Here is an 18,305-nt window from a genome sequence, read left to right as displayed (position 1 = left end):
TGCTCTCAAGCCTTTGTCTCTGAGTGTTGCAGGCACTTGGCAGGTCTCTAGCCCAAGCCTCCTCCTCTCTTGCCTTTGCAACCTAAAGCACATTTCTGACCTCATGCAACTCCAGGTGGGCAATCCAAGCTCAGGCTATGTGGGCCTGTTCCCATCTGCCTGCAGGCTGCTTTCGTCTTCTACGCATTTACTAATTCATGTATACCCACTTTGTACACAAACATCTGTAGACAACAAATACTTCTACTGGTCATGGGAAGTACTATTTAGGGCCACCTCAGTCAACACAGAACGTGCATTCTGACTCTTGTATCTTCAAGCATCTAGGAGCCATTGAACGTTTTCTTGGTGCAAGGCACTGTGCTAGGTGCTGAGAATACATTTGTACATAAAACAGCCATAGCCGCCGCCCTAATGGCTCTTACCATCCCTTCTCTGCTGACTCAATTCCAGCCCAAAGCATGAGTCCTTTGGCCCCAGGTCCACGGGCATGTTCTGATGTTCATGCAGGGGCTTCCTTGTCTTGCTCAGGGATGTTCTGGACAGGCAAGACACGAAATGCTTTCCCATGAACAACTGTTCCGGGCCAGAGTTTGTGTCCTTGCCATGCTGGGAGCCATTGTGCTGGTGTATGCCTGACCACATTCTATGCACAGCACAGCCCCCTGATTCATGGGACTCTGTGCAGAGGGGTAAACGTGGTTCTGGTTACAACCTTGCAAAGGCCCATTCTATGTGGAGACCTGGGTAGTACTCTGTTGTCTGGTCCCTAATGAACCTGTACATCCAGGGTTTAATTTGACCTGTCTGGATTATACTTACAAGGAGCTTCCTCTAAGGATGGGGGTCTCTGGAGGTGGGACACAGACAGAACATGCATCACCAGAATGCCACTGCTGCCATTTTGTTACACGCCAGCCTTAGTCTTTATTTTCTATACATATTTAAGTTGTAGACTCAGCACCCAGATCATTTGTCAAAAAGGCATTAGAAGATCCATTACAAAACCCAAAACCACAGGGCAAGGGCCCTGTTCCTACCTTTGAGGAAACAGTCCTTGCTGTGGATGGCGGTGATCCTCTTTCCCAGGAGGCAAGCGGCCCGGTGGAGCTTGCAGTGGTTTTCATAAAACCTCCCATCAGAGCCACACACAGGCAGGTAGCTGGGCCTGCAAGCCTCCAGGCACTGGCATTCGGGTTCCCCTGTCTCCCTGCTGAGCACGCACCGGCTCCCTCGGCTGCAGAACTTCTTCCCGCAGGAGGCCAGCAGCCCATTGTGGCCAGGAAGCCCTGCCAGACACACAAACACAGAGGGTCAGCTGCAAACACTCAGAGGGTCTGGGGTCAAGGGCTTCCTTTGTGGCTTACGAGCACAGGCTCCATTTGCCTGTAAAGTCAAGCTATTCAAGGTGGGGCCTCAGGGCTTGGAGTCTCCTAGGGAGTCCCTGTCCCTCCATGAGGTGGCCATTGGTGCCAAGAAGGAGGTCCTGCTGTGCAGAGCGCGGATTTCATGGCTGACTCACTCTGATCTGAGATACAACACCTGCCCATCCTAGGACCCAGCTGGGGGCTTTTGATAAACTCTTGCTTCTTTCTTAAGCTGACTTTTCCTGCTTCCAGTTGAAAATGAAAACACCCGGCCATTCTGTGCTCACAAAGAAGCACCTTACACGGAAGGACAAAGCCTGCTACCACTGCTCCCAGGCTCACAGTCAGCCTCCTGAACTAGAGGCCTATTAAAATCAATGACTTCTTAAAAAAGTGCCCACGCCCATCCACGACACCTTTACCTTCTTTCCTTCTTTTTCTTTACTAAGTCATGACTTTGGACCAGGCTGTGTACTAGGCACCTCAGGGATCTCAAAGATGGACAAGGCAGGCCTTTCCCTATTTCTGACTCTGTCATTCTGTAAGGTGGTGACATGTATGCAGATCAGGCAAGGAGCATGGGAGCCAGGGGGCTAAGTTTGGGAGAAGTAAATGGGAGTGGCGGAGATCATGGAGGCAGGGATGTGCCAGTGGGCCCTGGAAAGGAAAGGAGGGCTTTCCCGGAGATACAGCAGGCTTTAGCCAAGATTCTCCCAGCTGCCCTGTGGGTGACATTTGCAGGTTTCAGGTAGAAGACTAGATGTGAGAAGGAGTTTTGTACAGGGTGGGGTTGGGGAGGGTGGGCAAGCCATGATTTCTGGGAGACTTGGAGAGCCAAGCAGAGAAATTTAGGTACACTATTGTAGGCACTAGGGAGCTACTGCAGAGTCTAGGGAGGAAGTGTGGTATAAGAAGAAAGTCATGCTCCAATTGTTCGGGATGGGGGTGGAGGTAGCCTAGGTAGGGATACCAGAGGCTGGCCATTTCCTTGGGGGAGAATGCGGTTCTCCATGACACACATCATCAAGGGAGCTATCGCAGCCTTTCCCCGCTGCCCAGTCCTTTCAAGCATAATGTTGCAATCATAGGCAAGAAGGCTGAGCCCCTGGAAATGGCAGCTGCCACATTGCTTGAGTGTCCCCTGCACCCTACGCACACCCATAGTCATCTCAGGCAGCAGCACCCAGAGCTCACACACCAAAGGGGGCAGGGCAGCTGGAAAGGGCACATTTAAGTGAAAGGCCAAACAGGCCTCCATCACCAACATCACACTGCATTCTGGGAGTCTGGAAATGAGAAAATTGCCACATGTCATTGAAGGTATAGATGGAAAGTTGAGAATTACACAGGGACACCAAAAGACAACTGAAATGTGAATACAGATTTGATGGCCTCAAAAGATGTTGCTTTAAGTGTTAGTTAAATCTCTGTCAAAATGCTCAGCAAGAAAGAACGGCCCTAGTAATCATGACCAAACCTTTCAGCCCCAGCTCCTACCCATGGGATTAAAATGTCTAAGCAAAAAAGAAGAAAAAGAAAAAAAAGCAAAAAGTCTTCTTTTTCTTGTTTTTGGTTAAGTCTGCTTTTCATCATGATAGATTTGAAAGGAAAAAAATCAGTTATCGGCAGATTAACTGCTTGATTCAATAATTCATTTAAATTCCTCCAGCCTTAGCAAGCTAAGAAGTATTGACTTTTTCTTGAATCATAATAATCTAGAAGGTCAAATATCTCTGAACAGCATAAAAGTACAGATCCTAAGCAGACGGGAATCTCTTTTATCCACTTCGCTAACTGTTGGCATGTCACCATTAAAGCCCAGTGGCATTCAGGAGCTCCTCTGCATGCTTTCCTGTCAAGGTTGATGGTGGCGGGGAGGGAAGGAGATGGAAGGCAGGCAGGCACCTGGCAGGGAGGCTCTGGGCTGGAGGCTCCTCACTTCCAGTGTTTATGGCCGCTTTGCCACACAGCATGTTTGATTAGCGTGATTCTCCTGGGTTGTTGGAAAATGAGTTACCCTAGAAAGTGCTGGCGGCTACTAGAAGAAACTAACACAGCTCTGGAAATATCAGCCTTTGTTTCTCTCCCAAGACAGGGCCAGGACGCAGAGCACTGCCATGGGATCACTGTTTTAATAACCTTACCATGCAGATAGGATGGAACCCATTAATTGCCCATTTTGAAGAAACAGAGGCAAAGTCTCTGTGCCCTGGTCTCTCTGAGGCTGCTTCAGGGAGTATGCCCTGGCCCCCACTGCTCTCTCCCTTGGCTAAACCAGCTCCAAGGTACCCTTCAGGGCATTTCCTCTATGAGGTGCTTGCTACCAGCCCAAGTCCAAGTGTCCCTCTCTGAATCCTCCTACCATAAAGGGCCCGCTCTGCTGTGGCCTCAGGAGGCCCCACAGGTGCCGGACCTTTGTCCTCGTGTGGCCCCAGAATACTCAGTTTTTAAGAAATGCAGACATTTGCAGAGCTGAGTTCAGAAGCCAGGTTAGGGGCTTGGATGGGACGGTGGTGGAGTCTCACACATGCTGACCCTGTAGTGGTACGTTTTCCTTTGCCTTCTCCAAAGGGGGCAGGAGGGAAGTGGAAGAATGGAGGTATGAAGGGAAGATGGATGTCTGTGGAGGTGCGCCTTCGGAGTAAGGAGAACTGGAATCCTAGAGAAGCAGAGCTGGGAAGGGCTTCAGAGACCACCTACCCCAGCCCAGGCAGTCAAACCAAGGCCAGCTCATGGGGTGGGGTGGGGAGGAAGCTACTTTTCCCGACCCTCTCCTTTGAAAGCTGTGCGTCCAGATGGTAGTGAGCACGTCTGAGGCCCAGCATCATACAGGAACAGCAGGCACCCATGTTTGCTTGGCTTGCTGGTGGGGGGCTCCTGTGGCCTTCCCTGCAGGCTGCACTCTGAGGGGGTCAGTGTTAGGGAAACACTGGCACCAACCTTGGAGTTGTCTGGAGTGGCTGCCGGAGTTGTCGAGAACACTCAGGTTCTCCTTGACATGGAAGTTGGCTGTCGGCAAATATTTGATTCTAATTATTTGCAATTAAGACAAAAGTAGCATGAAAGCCCTGCATATGCCCTTCACAAAGGCGGCTGATGGTAGGCCATGGAAGGCTGAGAGTGCCCCAGGTGGGGGCAGGCCCGGAATCCCATCCACAGCTACAGAGATGCTGACCCAGAGGTGGGCTCCTCGTTACACAAGCCCCTTGTTACCACTTCCTCCTTGTCGTTAAAACAGAATGAATTCCCCACTCCCACCACGATGACGATAAAACAGTAATGGGAAAGGTAACCAAGTGAGACTACCGGCAGCTGCCTGTAGTGTTTACGAGGACAACCGTGATGCACGGAAAGTACAATGTGCTTAATTTATAGTCATCAAGAAAGCCATTTACTCAGGTTAAAAACCGATCATCTCGCCAAATAAGCTGCTTTTCAACATGAATTAAATTTACTGAACATGGTCAGAAATGGGAATTGTTACGTTAACATTATGGAGGTAGGAGAAGCAAGTCTGTTGGTACCAGTTGGTGCTAAAGACTCCCTCTGTGATCTGAATAAGGATTCCCAGTAAGAATGTCACAGACCCAGGACTGCCATGAACTGGGAGCAGGAGCATAGGTACAGGTGGTGTCGCTGACCGGTTGTGGAAAGCAAGCCTCTTGCCTTGAAAGTGCTGGCAGCTGCTAGAATAAACTAAAACAGCTCTGAAAATATCAGCCTTTGTTTCTCTCCAAAGACAGGGCCAGGAAGCAGAGTACTACCATGGGATCACTGTTTTAATAACCTTCCCATGCAGATAGGATGGAACCCACTAATTGCCCATTTTGAAGAAACAGAGGCAAAGTCTCTGTGGAGACCCCGGTGAAGAGTGTAGAAGGAGGCTGAGTCCTGAGCTTGGCCCCAGAGAGAGTGGGTCTACATCCACAGGCAGCAGGACGCCCCTCCGCTGTTTCCCCACAGCCAGCCACAACCAAGAGCTCAGACAGCTGGGCAATTCTGCGTCCAAACTCTGACTCAGCCTCTGTAACCGTTTCCTAGGCCCAAAGAAAAGTAACGAGTGCTCCTTTCTCAGGGATAGTGCCCCAGTGGCAGTGAGAGAAAACCTATGAGCTCTTCCACTCTTGGATGCCAGTGGCCTGCTGGCATGTTCTTCTCAAAGCAGCTTTTCTGTGTCTGAGACCTTATCTCCAGCTTGACTATTGATGAGAGCCCCATCTCTCCTGACAGGGCCTTGGGAACTCCCCGCTCTGATCTCAGCCAGAGGTTCTGTCAAGGCCTCCTCACAAAGGACATAGCACTGGATTCTACAACCTCACCCCAACTCACTCTGCAGCCTCAATGAGGTGATGGCTTGGCTCTGAGGAGGCCATTCACTGGAAAGCCCGAAACTGTCTGGAAAGAGCAGGGCATGAATGCAGAAGACCAGAGGCAGTGTGTACAGCACCAAGAACCTCAAGACCCTCATCTGCCACTTGCTGCGAATCCTGGCCCAGCACAGCAGCTGTCTCCAGCTTCTGCACACAGAGGTACTTGTGCAGGAACCAAGTACCTGCCTGTTAGCAGATACGGCCCCTTGCACATGGACTTGTAAGCTTTATCCTCCATGTGCTGATATACCAACACACAGGGGAGCAGCAGCCCTCACCTGGGGTCGTGGTTGGGTTTCTTAAAGACCTAGAGCTGAGGGTTGCCTGTGGAAGAGCCATGTGTGTGTAGACATGTGCAGATATGTGAGGTGCGTATACAGGGATTGGAGGTGACGGTCCCAGTAGTCTTCCCACGTTAAGACAATTTATATTCCCACATGTGCCAAGGTGCTCTAGGGACAGAGAGTGCCTGTCAGTGTTGACTCTCTCATTGCGGAAACCACCCAAGTGCCTGGTATGCAGCTGCAGAACTCAGGTTTGTGTGAGAACCAGGCAGAGGCCCCACATTCCAGTCCTATGTCTACCCTATAGGGTGGGTGGTAACAACGGAGCACTTCCGGGTTGCCTGCCTGCCAGGTCCCCACCTATCCATCCATCCAGCAGATATTTACTGAGCACCTGCTATGCACCAGTCCCAACTCCAGGTGCCTGGGGATTTAGACAGAATAGGATCCTGTCCTCAGGGCACTAGCATCACAGTGTAGGAAGACACACAAGAGGGTAAACTGGCAAACATAAAAACAAGACAAATGTAGACGGTGTTCAGTGCTAGGAAGGAAATAACCAGGGTGCTGCAGCAGGCTCACTTTACACTGGTGGTCAAGGAAGGCTCTCTGAGGAAGTGAGATTAGACCTGAGACCTGACGGTGAAGATGGCAGAGACCCGGGGAAGGAGAGAGTGGAGCACCCTGGGGTGCCCTCAAACCTGGCATGCAGGGCAAGGAGGCCTGGTATAAGAAGAGGCCTGGCTCCTAAAGCCCCGCTCCAATGTCAACATCACCAGGCAAACTCAGTCTGCAGGGAGCGGTAAGGAAGGTGCAAAGTTTCGCCTTGCCCAATTGTCTCACCTGGAAAGTGGGGTGAGGTCCTGCCACCCTGCCACTCAGCCCTCCCAGCTGAAAGAGGTCTATCCTCCAACAATCTTAGAGGCCAGAAAACTCTTGGCACCCTTCAGGGCTGCTGATGGGAAGAGAGCAGCCCTCTCTGAGCTCCTACCACAGGCCACTTTGGTGAGGGCCTCCACACTCTTAGATGCCCGGGGTGCTGGGGCTGCTTCAGGTCCAACTCTACCCTGTGACACCTCATTTACACTCAAGGGTTGGGAAGAGAATCTGTGATTCCTCCTAAGGACACGTGTGTGTTAACACCCAGCCAGAGAAGGCCATGTTTAAAGTGACTACTATTTACTGAGGCATGCCCACCAGGCACCATGCTAAAACTCTTAGAATCTATAAGCTCAGGTGATGCTCATTTAAACCTCCTCAAAGCTTTATAAAGTGGACACACGGGCCCTACTCAGCACATATTTGTGGCATGAATATATGCCCATTTTACAGATGAGAAAACATGAGTCAAGAAGTGATTTGCCTACAGTTAGACAGCAGGTAGGTGGTAGATACTGGCTTTACATCAGTCTCACTCAAAATCCCTCGAACTTGGGATAATCTGCTCAGCTGGTGATATGGCCCCTGCTTCAAGGAACTCATGCCAGGAGGATGTAGATGTCCACAGTGTGAGTTTCTCCAACATCAGGATACATCCACATATCAGCAACCCTGCCTGCAGAATGGCTGCTGTTCACATACCTCATGGACACAGAGCTTACAGCCCTAGGTAGCAACTTCTCCAAGGGCCGGAGGTTTGTAGGGCTGCAGAAGGAAGCCCTGCTTGGATCTGTCAACATCACAGGCCCAAACCCACTCCCTGTCATGCACCGATACCGGGTCATTAAGCTCCCTGCCTCCCACTGTGATGTTTCCAGCTTCATCACCTCCCTGTCTCCACTCCTGCCATTTTGCCTGAAACTGGACAGGTGACCACAGCACAGATGTAATGTACTCTCCGTGGCCAAAGGTGATCTCAAAATCAACTGATGAGCACAGCCTGTACATTGAGGCTCTTGTGTACTTGATGAAAGCAGAAGTTTGACCAGTTCTGAAAAACTTGACCAAATTCTCCAAGTCCCAAAGCTCAACAGAAACACATGGTTATGCATTGCTGGAAGGTAATGCAGCCTGTCATGCATAGTGTTTACAGATCCTAACCTGAGGTCTGACAAATTGACTTCAAAGTCAGAAACGCCTAGAACAAGACGAGAGAAGGAACACCTTTCATCCGTCAGGAGGCCTCTCAATTCTGCCCAAAGAGTTTCTATCTAACCAATTTGTATCAAACCAAAGCACAAATATGTTTCCACATATTGTCCAATGTCCCTAGGCACGGCTTTGGAGGTGTTATTTCTGGTCACAGATGAAGATCAAACACCAAACACAAGTGCTAAAGCATAATTTCAAAAACTAAAAATGTGACTGTCATGATAATCTAAAGTGAGCATGTGCTAAAGCCTTCTTAATGAGAGAGCCCATGGTGGGGATGCTGGTTCAGAGGAGGACTTGAGGAGCCATATGAGCACTGGAGACAGACGACTGGAATGAGATGCCTAGGCTAGGCATACAGTAGGTGAGCGACCTGCAGGGTAAGAAAACCACAATCTTGGCCGGGCACGGTAGCTCACACCTGTAATCCCAGCACTTTGGGAGGCTGAGGTGGGCAGATCATGAGGTTAAGAGATCGAGACCATCCTGGCCAACATCGTGAAACCCTGCCTCTACTAAGAATACAAAAATTAGCTGGGCACGGTGGCGTGCGCCTGTAGTCCCAGCTACTAGGGGGAGGCTGAGGCAGGAGAATCACTTGAACCCTGGAGGCAGAGGTTGCAGTGAGCCGAGATCACGTCACTGCACTCCAGCCTGGCAACAGAGCGAGACTTTGTCTCAAAAAAATTAAAAAAAAGAGTATTACAACCTTTTGGGTTCTCTTTTCCACCCAAAAGAATTATGTACATTTTTACTGGGAACAAATGTGCAAGTTAATATGTCACGCTGCACAGTCTGGGCCTTTAATCAGTGGTAAATTATGAGTTGAACAAAGATGTAACCCTCTAGCCTGGATCAGTAAATAATCCTTGGGCTGGTCTCATAAATAAGGTCCCAGAGGAAGAACTTGCCACCCTCCCTTTGCCTCATACCCAAGTTTTGGATAATTTTCTCAATACCACCAAAATCCCTACAGTAACCAGAGTCACCTGAGGGAGCTGCCAAGGACTCACGTCTCTTTCTTCTGCCTGGGCAGCTTCCTTCAGAGCCCCCAGCCTCACAAAAAAAGGCCCCAGAAAAGGAGGAACATGAGGCCCCGAGCCACCTATCTGAGACTTACTGAGACAGAATGAACTCTCTCCTGGTGGAGCAGAGGGAGAAGGGGCTGGAAGCAGAGGACAGGCTGCTATGATGGGAGCTGAGAATGTAGCCCCTCTTCACTGTGGGGCGGGGGTGGGGGGTGGGAGGCGGAGGGGGCGGGTGCTGCAACAGAACTTCCCACAGCACCCCTGTAGTCCTGCTGGGTCTCAAAAAACACAGTAAAACCTTGGCATCCACCCAGTCCTGCGCTCCTTGACAGTTGATAGCTGTGACCCCAGGCAAGGTTCTACCTGCTTTTCCCTACATAAAAGTGAGGATAACAGTGGTCTGCCCCTTTCAGGACTGCTTTGAGGATTACATGAGATAATTCATGTAGAGAGCTTGGCATTTAGTAAGTGCTCAATTCAGACACTCTGATTTGGTGACAGATTGAATAAACAGAACTGGAAAAGAAGAAGTAGCCATTTGGTTTTACTGATTCAAGTGCATACCAGTGCCTTCAGGAGGCCAGCCTTCATGGAAAGGTGATCATCTTTATATTAAAAGTATTGGATGGTTTTTAAAAAGGCAGATGCAAAATAGCATGCTTCAAAATACCCCAAGAGAATGCTTTCCTTGCATCAAGGCCTTCATTGGACCCTTATTAAACTCTGCCCAGCTTCCAAGTTGGGGGAGTCTGAAATGATACATTCTCAGGGCAAAGTGGCTGGGACCAACTCACAGCACAAACTGCAGGCTCCACTCAATACCTAAGGGCAGTGGGCAGTGTCAGGCAGTCACCAGGAAAACACCAGAGCTCTGTTTCAAAGGCAGCCCCGACCTGGGCCCGATGCCAGCCTATCTTGCAAACCTCTCAGCTCACCTGCTACAGACAAGTCCTATGGTTTCTCCTAGTTCTGGGAGCCCTTTGCACTGTGTGTCATTTCCCCATCTACTATGTGTGACAACAGTGAAGCTACCTGACTCACCATTTCCAGAGCTTTCCCCCAGGCTTCCCAGGCCTCCTCCACCTAAAAGAGGCTGCCAGGCTGCTGGCCTGAGTTCCTGCTCCTGTGGTTCCTCAGAAAGAACAGCAGGCCCTAGGGCAGGGCCCCAGCAGTGCCTTCATAGCTGCTCAGAGCTCCAGGCTGGATGTCAGGCAGTGTCTGTGGTTTCAGGGCTGGGACCAGGCTCCACTTCTCTTACATTCAGAGCTCAGCACCAGGTCTGGCATAGAGTGGGCTGCAGGAAACGGTGGGTAAAAAACTGAATGCAATGAAGACACGGCTGAGACCCAAGATTGTCTGGATAGAGAGCTGAGTAACCAACGAATGGCGTTACAGAAATGGACACGGCCACAGATTGAGTGGAAAGACCGGACAATGTAGAAAGCCCTCGGTGGGAGAAGAGTGACCTGGGATCTATATCTCTTTCACATACGAGTCGCCGTTTCCTCATGAGAGGGATGTATAGAGATCCCTGAGACTGGAAAAATCATCCCACATCTGTGAATTTTGGATGTACATCAGGGCCCGTGTTTTAACTTGGATGTCTTTTGGCCATAATAACACTGCACAAATCTTTTTATTTTCCCTCTATTTGTCCTGTGAAGTGATCTCAACTGGCTTTTGAAGGGTTATTTTGGAGACCTCCTTGGGAAGGAAAGCTGCATAAAAATGTCAAGTACAATAGGATTTCTGCTCTTGGGGGAGTTTCTTTTACAAAATGGCTTTGTTTTAGAACACTTCCTCCAAATATATTCCTACCCCCGAGTTCCTTTTCTTTGCCCAAAGCCTCTTCAGCTCGCATCTGTCTTCTTTCCTGTCACCAGCCCTCATTTTTCCTTCAGGTACTTAGCTCCTTTGTCACTTTCTTCAGCTCCTCTGGGCTCCCTCCATCTTGGAGCCGAGGGGACCAGATGTTGCCACTCTCCACGGGTCTGCACCGTCTTGCTGATGCGCCGCTACGTGGGTTCTTTCCTGCTTTTCCACCGACTAATGATTCAAGGCCATGACGCCCCAGCCTGCCTCCAATTATTTCAAGAATCACTGTGGAGTTACTCTGTGAGCTGCCTTGATGCTCCTTGTCACTTTATCCTTGGAGACCTGCCGGCACAGATGGGGAGCTAAATTCTTCCAAGGCCCTTTAACCTGCCATATAAGGACTGCCCCGGTTTGCACCTTGCCTTGGTTGGATCACCTGTCATAGATGTGTCTCACAATAATAACATGCTCTTCTCCTTCATTCTACTTCTAATGAAAAAATGGGGGCTCAATTAAAATGTCTAATACGAGCACAAAAATCTACCATTTTCTAATCAGGAGCATTTCAGTTTCTCCTCCCAAGGATCTGCCCTTGTCTCTCAATGGGATTATCAGCCATAAAAACATGCACTGGATAATATCAAGACAAAGCTTAGTAACAATATCGGACAATTTTATTTCATGTATTCTCAACTTCAACCCCCTGGCTCAACTGAGCCAACCGGCAGCTGAAGCCTCTGGCAGGTTGGGCCTGAGGGTTCGGGGAGGCTGGCTTTGCTGAATGCAAGGGGGCTGGTCTGCTCTACCCCTGAGTTCAGGAGAGCATGTGGAGACCAGGGGTCTCCACTAGGGCCTGACAACCTGTCTACTATGAGAAGTTCACAGGGTCAGCGATTGCCCTATCGGGTACTTTTTGTGAGACCACTACTGCCTTAAGGTTCTTCAGTGTTACCTTCAAACAGGCGATAGAAAAGAGCCATATACACTGGGAGGTCCAGTCCCTGAAAGAATGACCAGAATTACAGCTACTGCAGGGGAGGGTGACACCTTAAACAGTGACAACAAAATACCAAAATGCCATGAGAATCAAGTGCAGCACAAAGACAGTCTTTGAGGAAACTATGATTTTTGAGCCAACAAGAAAATCAGGAGAATTGAAGGAGGGAATGTAAGGAGATAAGGGTCACTATTAAGTCCTCAAGTCTTCCAAGGTTAAGAAAATCAGGAAAATTTAAGGAGAGAATGGTCAGTATTAAGACTCCAGTCTTCCAAGGTCAAGCAGAAGATATTTCTTAAAACCTACAGTGAAAATATAAATAAAGTCTTAAAATACAGTGATAATTTCATTTAAAACTTTAAGGACAAAGAAATAGAAGAAAACTCCTTAAACAGCGTATCACTAAGTGTTTCCAATTAAAATCAGGAGCCAGACAGGGTATTTGTTATCACCATTCTTATTCATAAAGGAAGTATAATAAGAAAAGAAAATGAAATAATCATTAACATTTGGAAAAGAAAGACAGCTAACAATAATCTCCTTTTGCTGATTATGTTTCTGTATACTTAGAAATTCAAGTGACTCCAGTGAAAAAATATTAAAATTATAAGAGAATTATGATGAACTAGTTGGACAGATGATAAACATGCCAAAATTAATCATTCCTTTCAACAGTAGCAATAAATAATTAGAAGTGAAAAAGGGAAAAAACCATCTACTCATAATAATGGTAAAAACCATAAAATATTAATAAACAAATTTGACAAGAAAGCCACAGGACCTATATGAAAAAAGACTATAAAACTCTATTGAAGGTCATAAAATAAGATTGGAACATTTCTTATTTGTGGGTAGGAAGACATTCTCATAAATATACAAATTTAATGCAATCATTTTGGACCTGGATTAAATGATCTTAAAAAGTTCACTTGAAGTAATAAATGCCCCAGATAACCAAGGAAAATAAGAGAAAGAGCAGTGCAGGGGGGTGTGCCTTTCCAGATACTGGAACATTCAAGCCAGAAAGCTGCTGTGATAAAATCAATATGAGATCGACCTAGGAATAGACAAATCAATGACTGCAGATTGGGCAGTAAAATAGAAAACAGCATCCTGAAATATATCCCAATGTATATGAAAATTAGATGTATAACAAGAGTTGCCGTTCCAATGGGAAAATGATAGCTATCTGACAGACGGTGCTGGGGTAACCTGCTATCCACTTAGAATGAAACAACATTGGAAACTTATTTCACACCACATAAAAAATCAAATTCAAATAACTATAAGTGTTTAAATTATTTCTATTAAGTAATAAGTAGACAGAAAAGAACACTTATCCACTCTGTAGATGGTATAAGCATTATCATACAACGAACATGGACAAATCCATTTATTTAAAGAAAAAGAACAGTGCCTTTCATTTGGAATTTTCCCACTTGTCCCTCTCTAATTCTATTCCCTCATTCCCATTCAGAGATAGCCATTAGCCTGAATTTTGTGTTTATCATTCTTTTGCTTTATCTCACCTTTGTATTTCTATGCAGTATGTTGTTTTATATGTTTTTGAACTTTATATAAATGAATCATACTCTATGTACTCATCTGAGACTTCCTTCTTTTGCTCTCACACTATGTTTAGTTACACCCATGTCTGCATATACTGGTAATTCATTCATTTTCCTTATAGTTCCCTCACATAAACATGTCATTTACTTAGTTTCTATTAGATTGTTTATTTGCCTTTTTCTGTGGCCCTTTCTCTCTTTTGTTTCCTTATTTTGAATCAGATACTTCACCCTGATTTTCTTCTTCTACTCACATAAAAACTATTCTTTTACTTTTCTACTCTTTATTTCAAAATTTAAAACGTATAATTAAGCCAAAGTCTATAATCAATACTTTAACCCTCCCCATGAAGAACCTAGAACAAATGAATTCCAGTCACTCCATTCCTGACCTAACTATATGACAATATTGAGTCTATTTTTATGCCTCATAATTTCTTCTTATACCTCAAATTCTCTTTGTTATGTTCATCTAAAATGTCTATTTTATCCTAATTTTAAAGAGCTATTTATGCTGTGTAATTATTCTTACGTTCATGTATTTTTTTTTTCTTTCAACTTGATAAACATTTTGTTCCCCTACCCTCTGGCTTTGTTGAGATGTTACCTGATAAGCCTTTTTATTCCCTTGTAGGTAATCCATTTTTGATGTTTGGATAATTTTAACATTTTCTCTGGCTTTCTGCAGTTTCTCTGAGATGCAAACACACAAATTTCTTTGCATTTGTTCTGCTTATAATTCATCAGGTTTCCTGAAAGTAAGGATTTGTGTCTTTCATCAATTCTTGAACATTCTTACCCATCTTCTGTTAAATGGTACCTCTATTCCATTATTTCTCTCCCTCTTTCCTAAGTATTCTAATTAGACATATGCTACAAGTTTTCATTCTATTTAAGTCTCTTTCACATTTCCTATATTTGGGGTTTTTCTATGTTGCATTCTGTATAATTTTTTCAAATCCATCTTCCAGCTCTTAAATTGCCTCTTCAGCTATTTCTAACCTACTCTTCCACTGAGTTTTGAATTTTGATAAAAGCTCTTTTTAGTCATTCATAAAGACAATTGGTCATTTGTGTAATCCCTTGATTTTCAATCATATTTTTAATTTTTTAAAAATATTAAACATATTTTATATTCTGTGTCATTTTTCTATTCATAGATTATGTTGGTTCTTACATGGCACTATCCTCTTAGTGTTTTGATATTTTTTTTTTAAAAGAGCTCACATTTTCCAGAAATTAACCTGTCACATTTTTTGAGATATAGTTTGGATATAGGCTCTCCTTGATTGTGCCAGGCACCCAAGGACTCCCCCGTTCTCGGTTAAATTAAATTTTATGTTTGAGATTTTCACACTACTCAGGTAGTTTACGTATGAGCTACAATTCTTTGTGAAGATAAGCCTATGGTTATAAATTATCAAGGAAATTTCTCTCTCTGTGCTCAGTGCCAAGATTTGAGACAAGAACATTTTCTTGCCAGTCCTTGGGACTAGGTGGTTTCTTTCTTTCTTGTTCACCCTTACACTGCAGATATATTCCTTGAGAGGCCCAGGTATGTATATATATGGGATTGGGAGTGGGAACATTCCACATATGCCCACCTTGTAAAGACCCTGGGATTTGTCCTTGGTACCCTGAGTCATGGAGGGTATGTAAACCAAAACCAAAGTACACCTAGTTTGGCAAAAGCCCCCAAGGTACAGTCAGTCTCACTGCAATCTTACCTCTCTAGATTTCCAATTTCACTTGTATTTTTAGCCTCTAGATAGTTCTTATTTTCTCACTAGCACATCAGTGTTTAAACAGATTTAAAAAAATATTTATCTACCATATTGCCAGAGGCAGAAGTCAGATTATGACTTTTAAAAACAGAATCAGGCTGGGTGTGGTGGCTCATGCCTGTAATCCCAGCACTTTGGGAGGCTGAGGCGGACAGATCACCTGAGGTCAGGAGTTTGAGACCAGCCTGGCCAACATGGTGAAACCCCATTTCTACTAAAAATACAAAAATTAGCTGGGCATGGTAGTGGGCCCTGTAATCCCAGCTGCTCGGGAGGCTGAGGCAGGAGAATCGCTTGAAACCAGAAGGTGGAGGTTGCAGTGAGCTGAGATCATGATTGCATCCCAGCCTGGGAGACAGAGCAAGACTCTGTCTCAAAAAAAAAAAAAAGAATCCGACAATTAAAAAAACACTTTGAGGTAAATACTGGGGAATTATTTTCAGCACAGCACCATTTGGCCCTTCAGAGAAGAGACAAAAACAGTTCCTGTTGCAGAAGAACCCCAGGAGCCTGGGTTATTGCCAGACAGCTGATTTTCATTTTCCTGAGCCCACCTGCATGTTAAAAGCAAGTTTAAACTCTCCTACCACCGGGATTTTAAACAATAAAGAGAAGTCTATTAATGGGGTACAATGGAGAAAAAAGAAACGGACACATTTGTTACCAATAACCTATACACCTCTCTTCCATCTCCACACCCAACGTAGAAGCCCTTAGCATGAGCACGTTCCTTCTTCAATATGTAGATGTGGCTGGCTACAAATACAAGGTCAGTGACTAGCTCCTTTTGAGCCACTTCTGATAAAGAAATCAAAAGATTGAGTTGAGTTTGAAGTATCTTCTGAGCAGGCAATGCCTTGCTTTAGGCAGGCCCACCATAGTGTGGGTCTCAACCTATAATGTCATCTGATCATTCATCTGCATTGGTCAGGACAAGCCTGTTTGACTGGTCCTGCTCTCCTGAGACAGTAGCATCCGAAAGTGAGGGCTTTACCCTCCACCATGGTTGACATATTTCCACCTAAAGCTTGGACAAAAGTCATTCTAAGTATCGGCTCAATCTTACTTACATGGCAAAATTAGACAATCTTAAAAATCAAAATGTTAGCTAAAACAATATTATCTTTGATTCTTGATAATATACTTAGATTTCAACTCTGAACACATAAGAATGACTTTTGCCTTTTTTTATTCCAAGGAGAGGAGATTCTAACAATGTCATCTTCAAAAAGTCGTAATAAACAGGAGGGTGGCAGAGCATGGTGGTGGCCAGGTGGAGGTCAGAGCCATCACAAGGAAAGGGACCAAGTTTAGAGGGTGGTCTCATCGGTCTCTGGTGGGCAGCTGAGGTGGGTGGTGGCAAGGTGGGTGGTGGCAAGCTGAGCTCAGGGGCAGGAAGGTGGCTGAGTGGTGTGGCAGCTTTGCGGGGGCATGAGGTTATTTTATATGCGGGAGAATCTAACAGTAAATAAACATATTGAGGATAATGGGAACTGGGTTTCTCATGGAAGAAGAGAATTACAGATATGAGAAGAGGGAACGCTAGAATGGACTCTGTGGTTGGACTGGCACTGGAGATATTGAAGTGAACTCATGGTTTATAGCTCAAAAAACATGTGTGCATGTCTGTGTATACTACAGGTCCTTATCCCCGCTTTCTGAGAGAATCTACAGGCAGCAAAACCCCAATAGCAAGGAGCACATTTAACACTCACATCTTTGCTTCTAAATATAGCTCACCACTAAAAAGAACTAAGGCTCTTTGAAAAAATGGTTTATTCCAGGGAAGGGGCAGGGAAAGAGTAAGAATAGCCTGGAACATCTTGTTGTACCAGAAAGTAAGGAATCACTTAAAGAATCATGAAATGGACCAAAAAGGACATAGAAGGCAGTTGGAAGCAGCTCCTACTGGCAGAGTCTGGGACATTTTAAACATGAAAATCAGTAAGGACAGTAATGGATGATAGCTTTCTGTTCATTCGGTGGAATCCAGAGTCCACACTGATTTTTAAAAAGTGAACACCTAAATGGGGACAAGAGAAATTCTTTACAATACATTTCAACTTGTAAATGTAGAAGAAATGATGGAACCAGAACGTTTTCATTTGGCAATCATAGCACAAGTTAATTCTAGTACAAGCCATCGAGACATGCTAATACTAGCAGGTGAAAGAGAAACAAGTAGATATTTACATAGTCTCAAAGTATCTAATCAGAAAACATTTATTACTTTTATACATTTTATTACTTTTAAAGGAAAACAGGACATGTTTACAGGAGAGACAGCTGGCAGATACCACTTTACTCAAGTGATCAAAGTTAACATCACCAGTGGTGTCACCAGTTGACCTCAATTCCTACTTGATGATATGCGGGGGGAAGAGCTGGGCATAATTTCACTAATATTCTTCCCAAAAGTTCATGAAGAAACATCAGACAAACCCCAGAGGCAATAAGTGGCCTGTAATTGTAAAAACCATTAAGGACGTAAAGATCAAGGAAAGACTCAAGCACTGTTCTGAATTAAAGTAGGCTGAGGACAGATGAAAGCTAAGTGCAGCAAATGCTCTGGTTTGAATTTTCTTTCTATCGACGATATTTTAGGGCAGCTGGCAAACTTGAATGGGGTCTTTGGGTGAAGAATGTGGGGAAGTTCTGTGTACTTGCAATTTTCCAATAATATCGAACATACTGGAAGAAAATAGGGCATCCAAAATTGCATACACAGAATTTTATTTCTAACTAGAATACAGAAGTTTGAAAAAGATTGTTGTTCTCATTGTAACAAAAAATGCCAAATAAACTAAAGTTCATATCTTTTTAAAAGCCATGGTGCAGTAATGAAGGAATAAATGTCTAAGCCAATCATATTCCAGAGAAGAACAGGCCTTTAGTAGAACTGATATATACAGTATCTGAAATAAAGGATTAATGGGCTTTGATAAGATCAAGAGCTGACTGGAAATAGCAGAAAATGGGATCAATAAATTCAAACACAGGT

General features: G+C 45.2%; 1 protein-coding gene across 2 annotated transcripts in view; it reads right to left on the bottom strand.

Annotated features, from left to right (window-relative positions):
* Positions 1 to 18,305, bottom strand: part of FSTL4 (follistatin like 4) — a 425,558-nt gene that overhangs the window by 217,276 nt on the left and 189,977 nt on the right. For both annotated transcript variants that reach the window (XM_017532416.1, XM_017532418.1), the window contains exon 4: positions 1,041 to 1,289. In XM_017532416.1, coding sequence (XP_017387905.1) covers positions 1,041 to 1,289 — 249 coding nt within the window. The remainder of the gene's footprint in view (positions 1 to 1,040; positions 1,290 to 18,305) is intronic.

The sequence above is a fragment of the Cebus imitator genome, unplaced genomic scaffold (genome assembly GCF_001604975.1).
Source record: "Cebus imitator isolate Cc_AM_T3 unplaced genomic scaffold, Cebus_imitator-1.0 Scaffold76, whole genome shotgun sequence".
NCBI classification, from domain to species: domain Eukaryota; kingdom Metazoa; phylum Chordata; class Mammalia; order Primates; family Cebidae; genus Cebus; species Cebus imitator.
The sequence above is the reverse complement of the archived record's forward strand: the minus strand, read 5'-3'. Positions and strand labels throughout refer to the sequence as shown.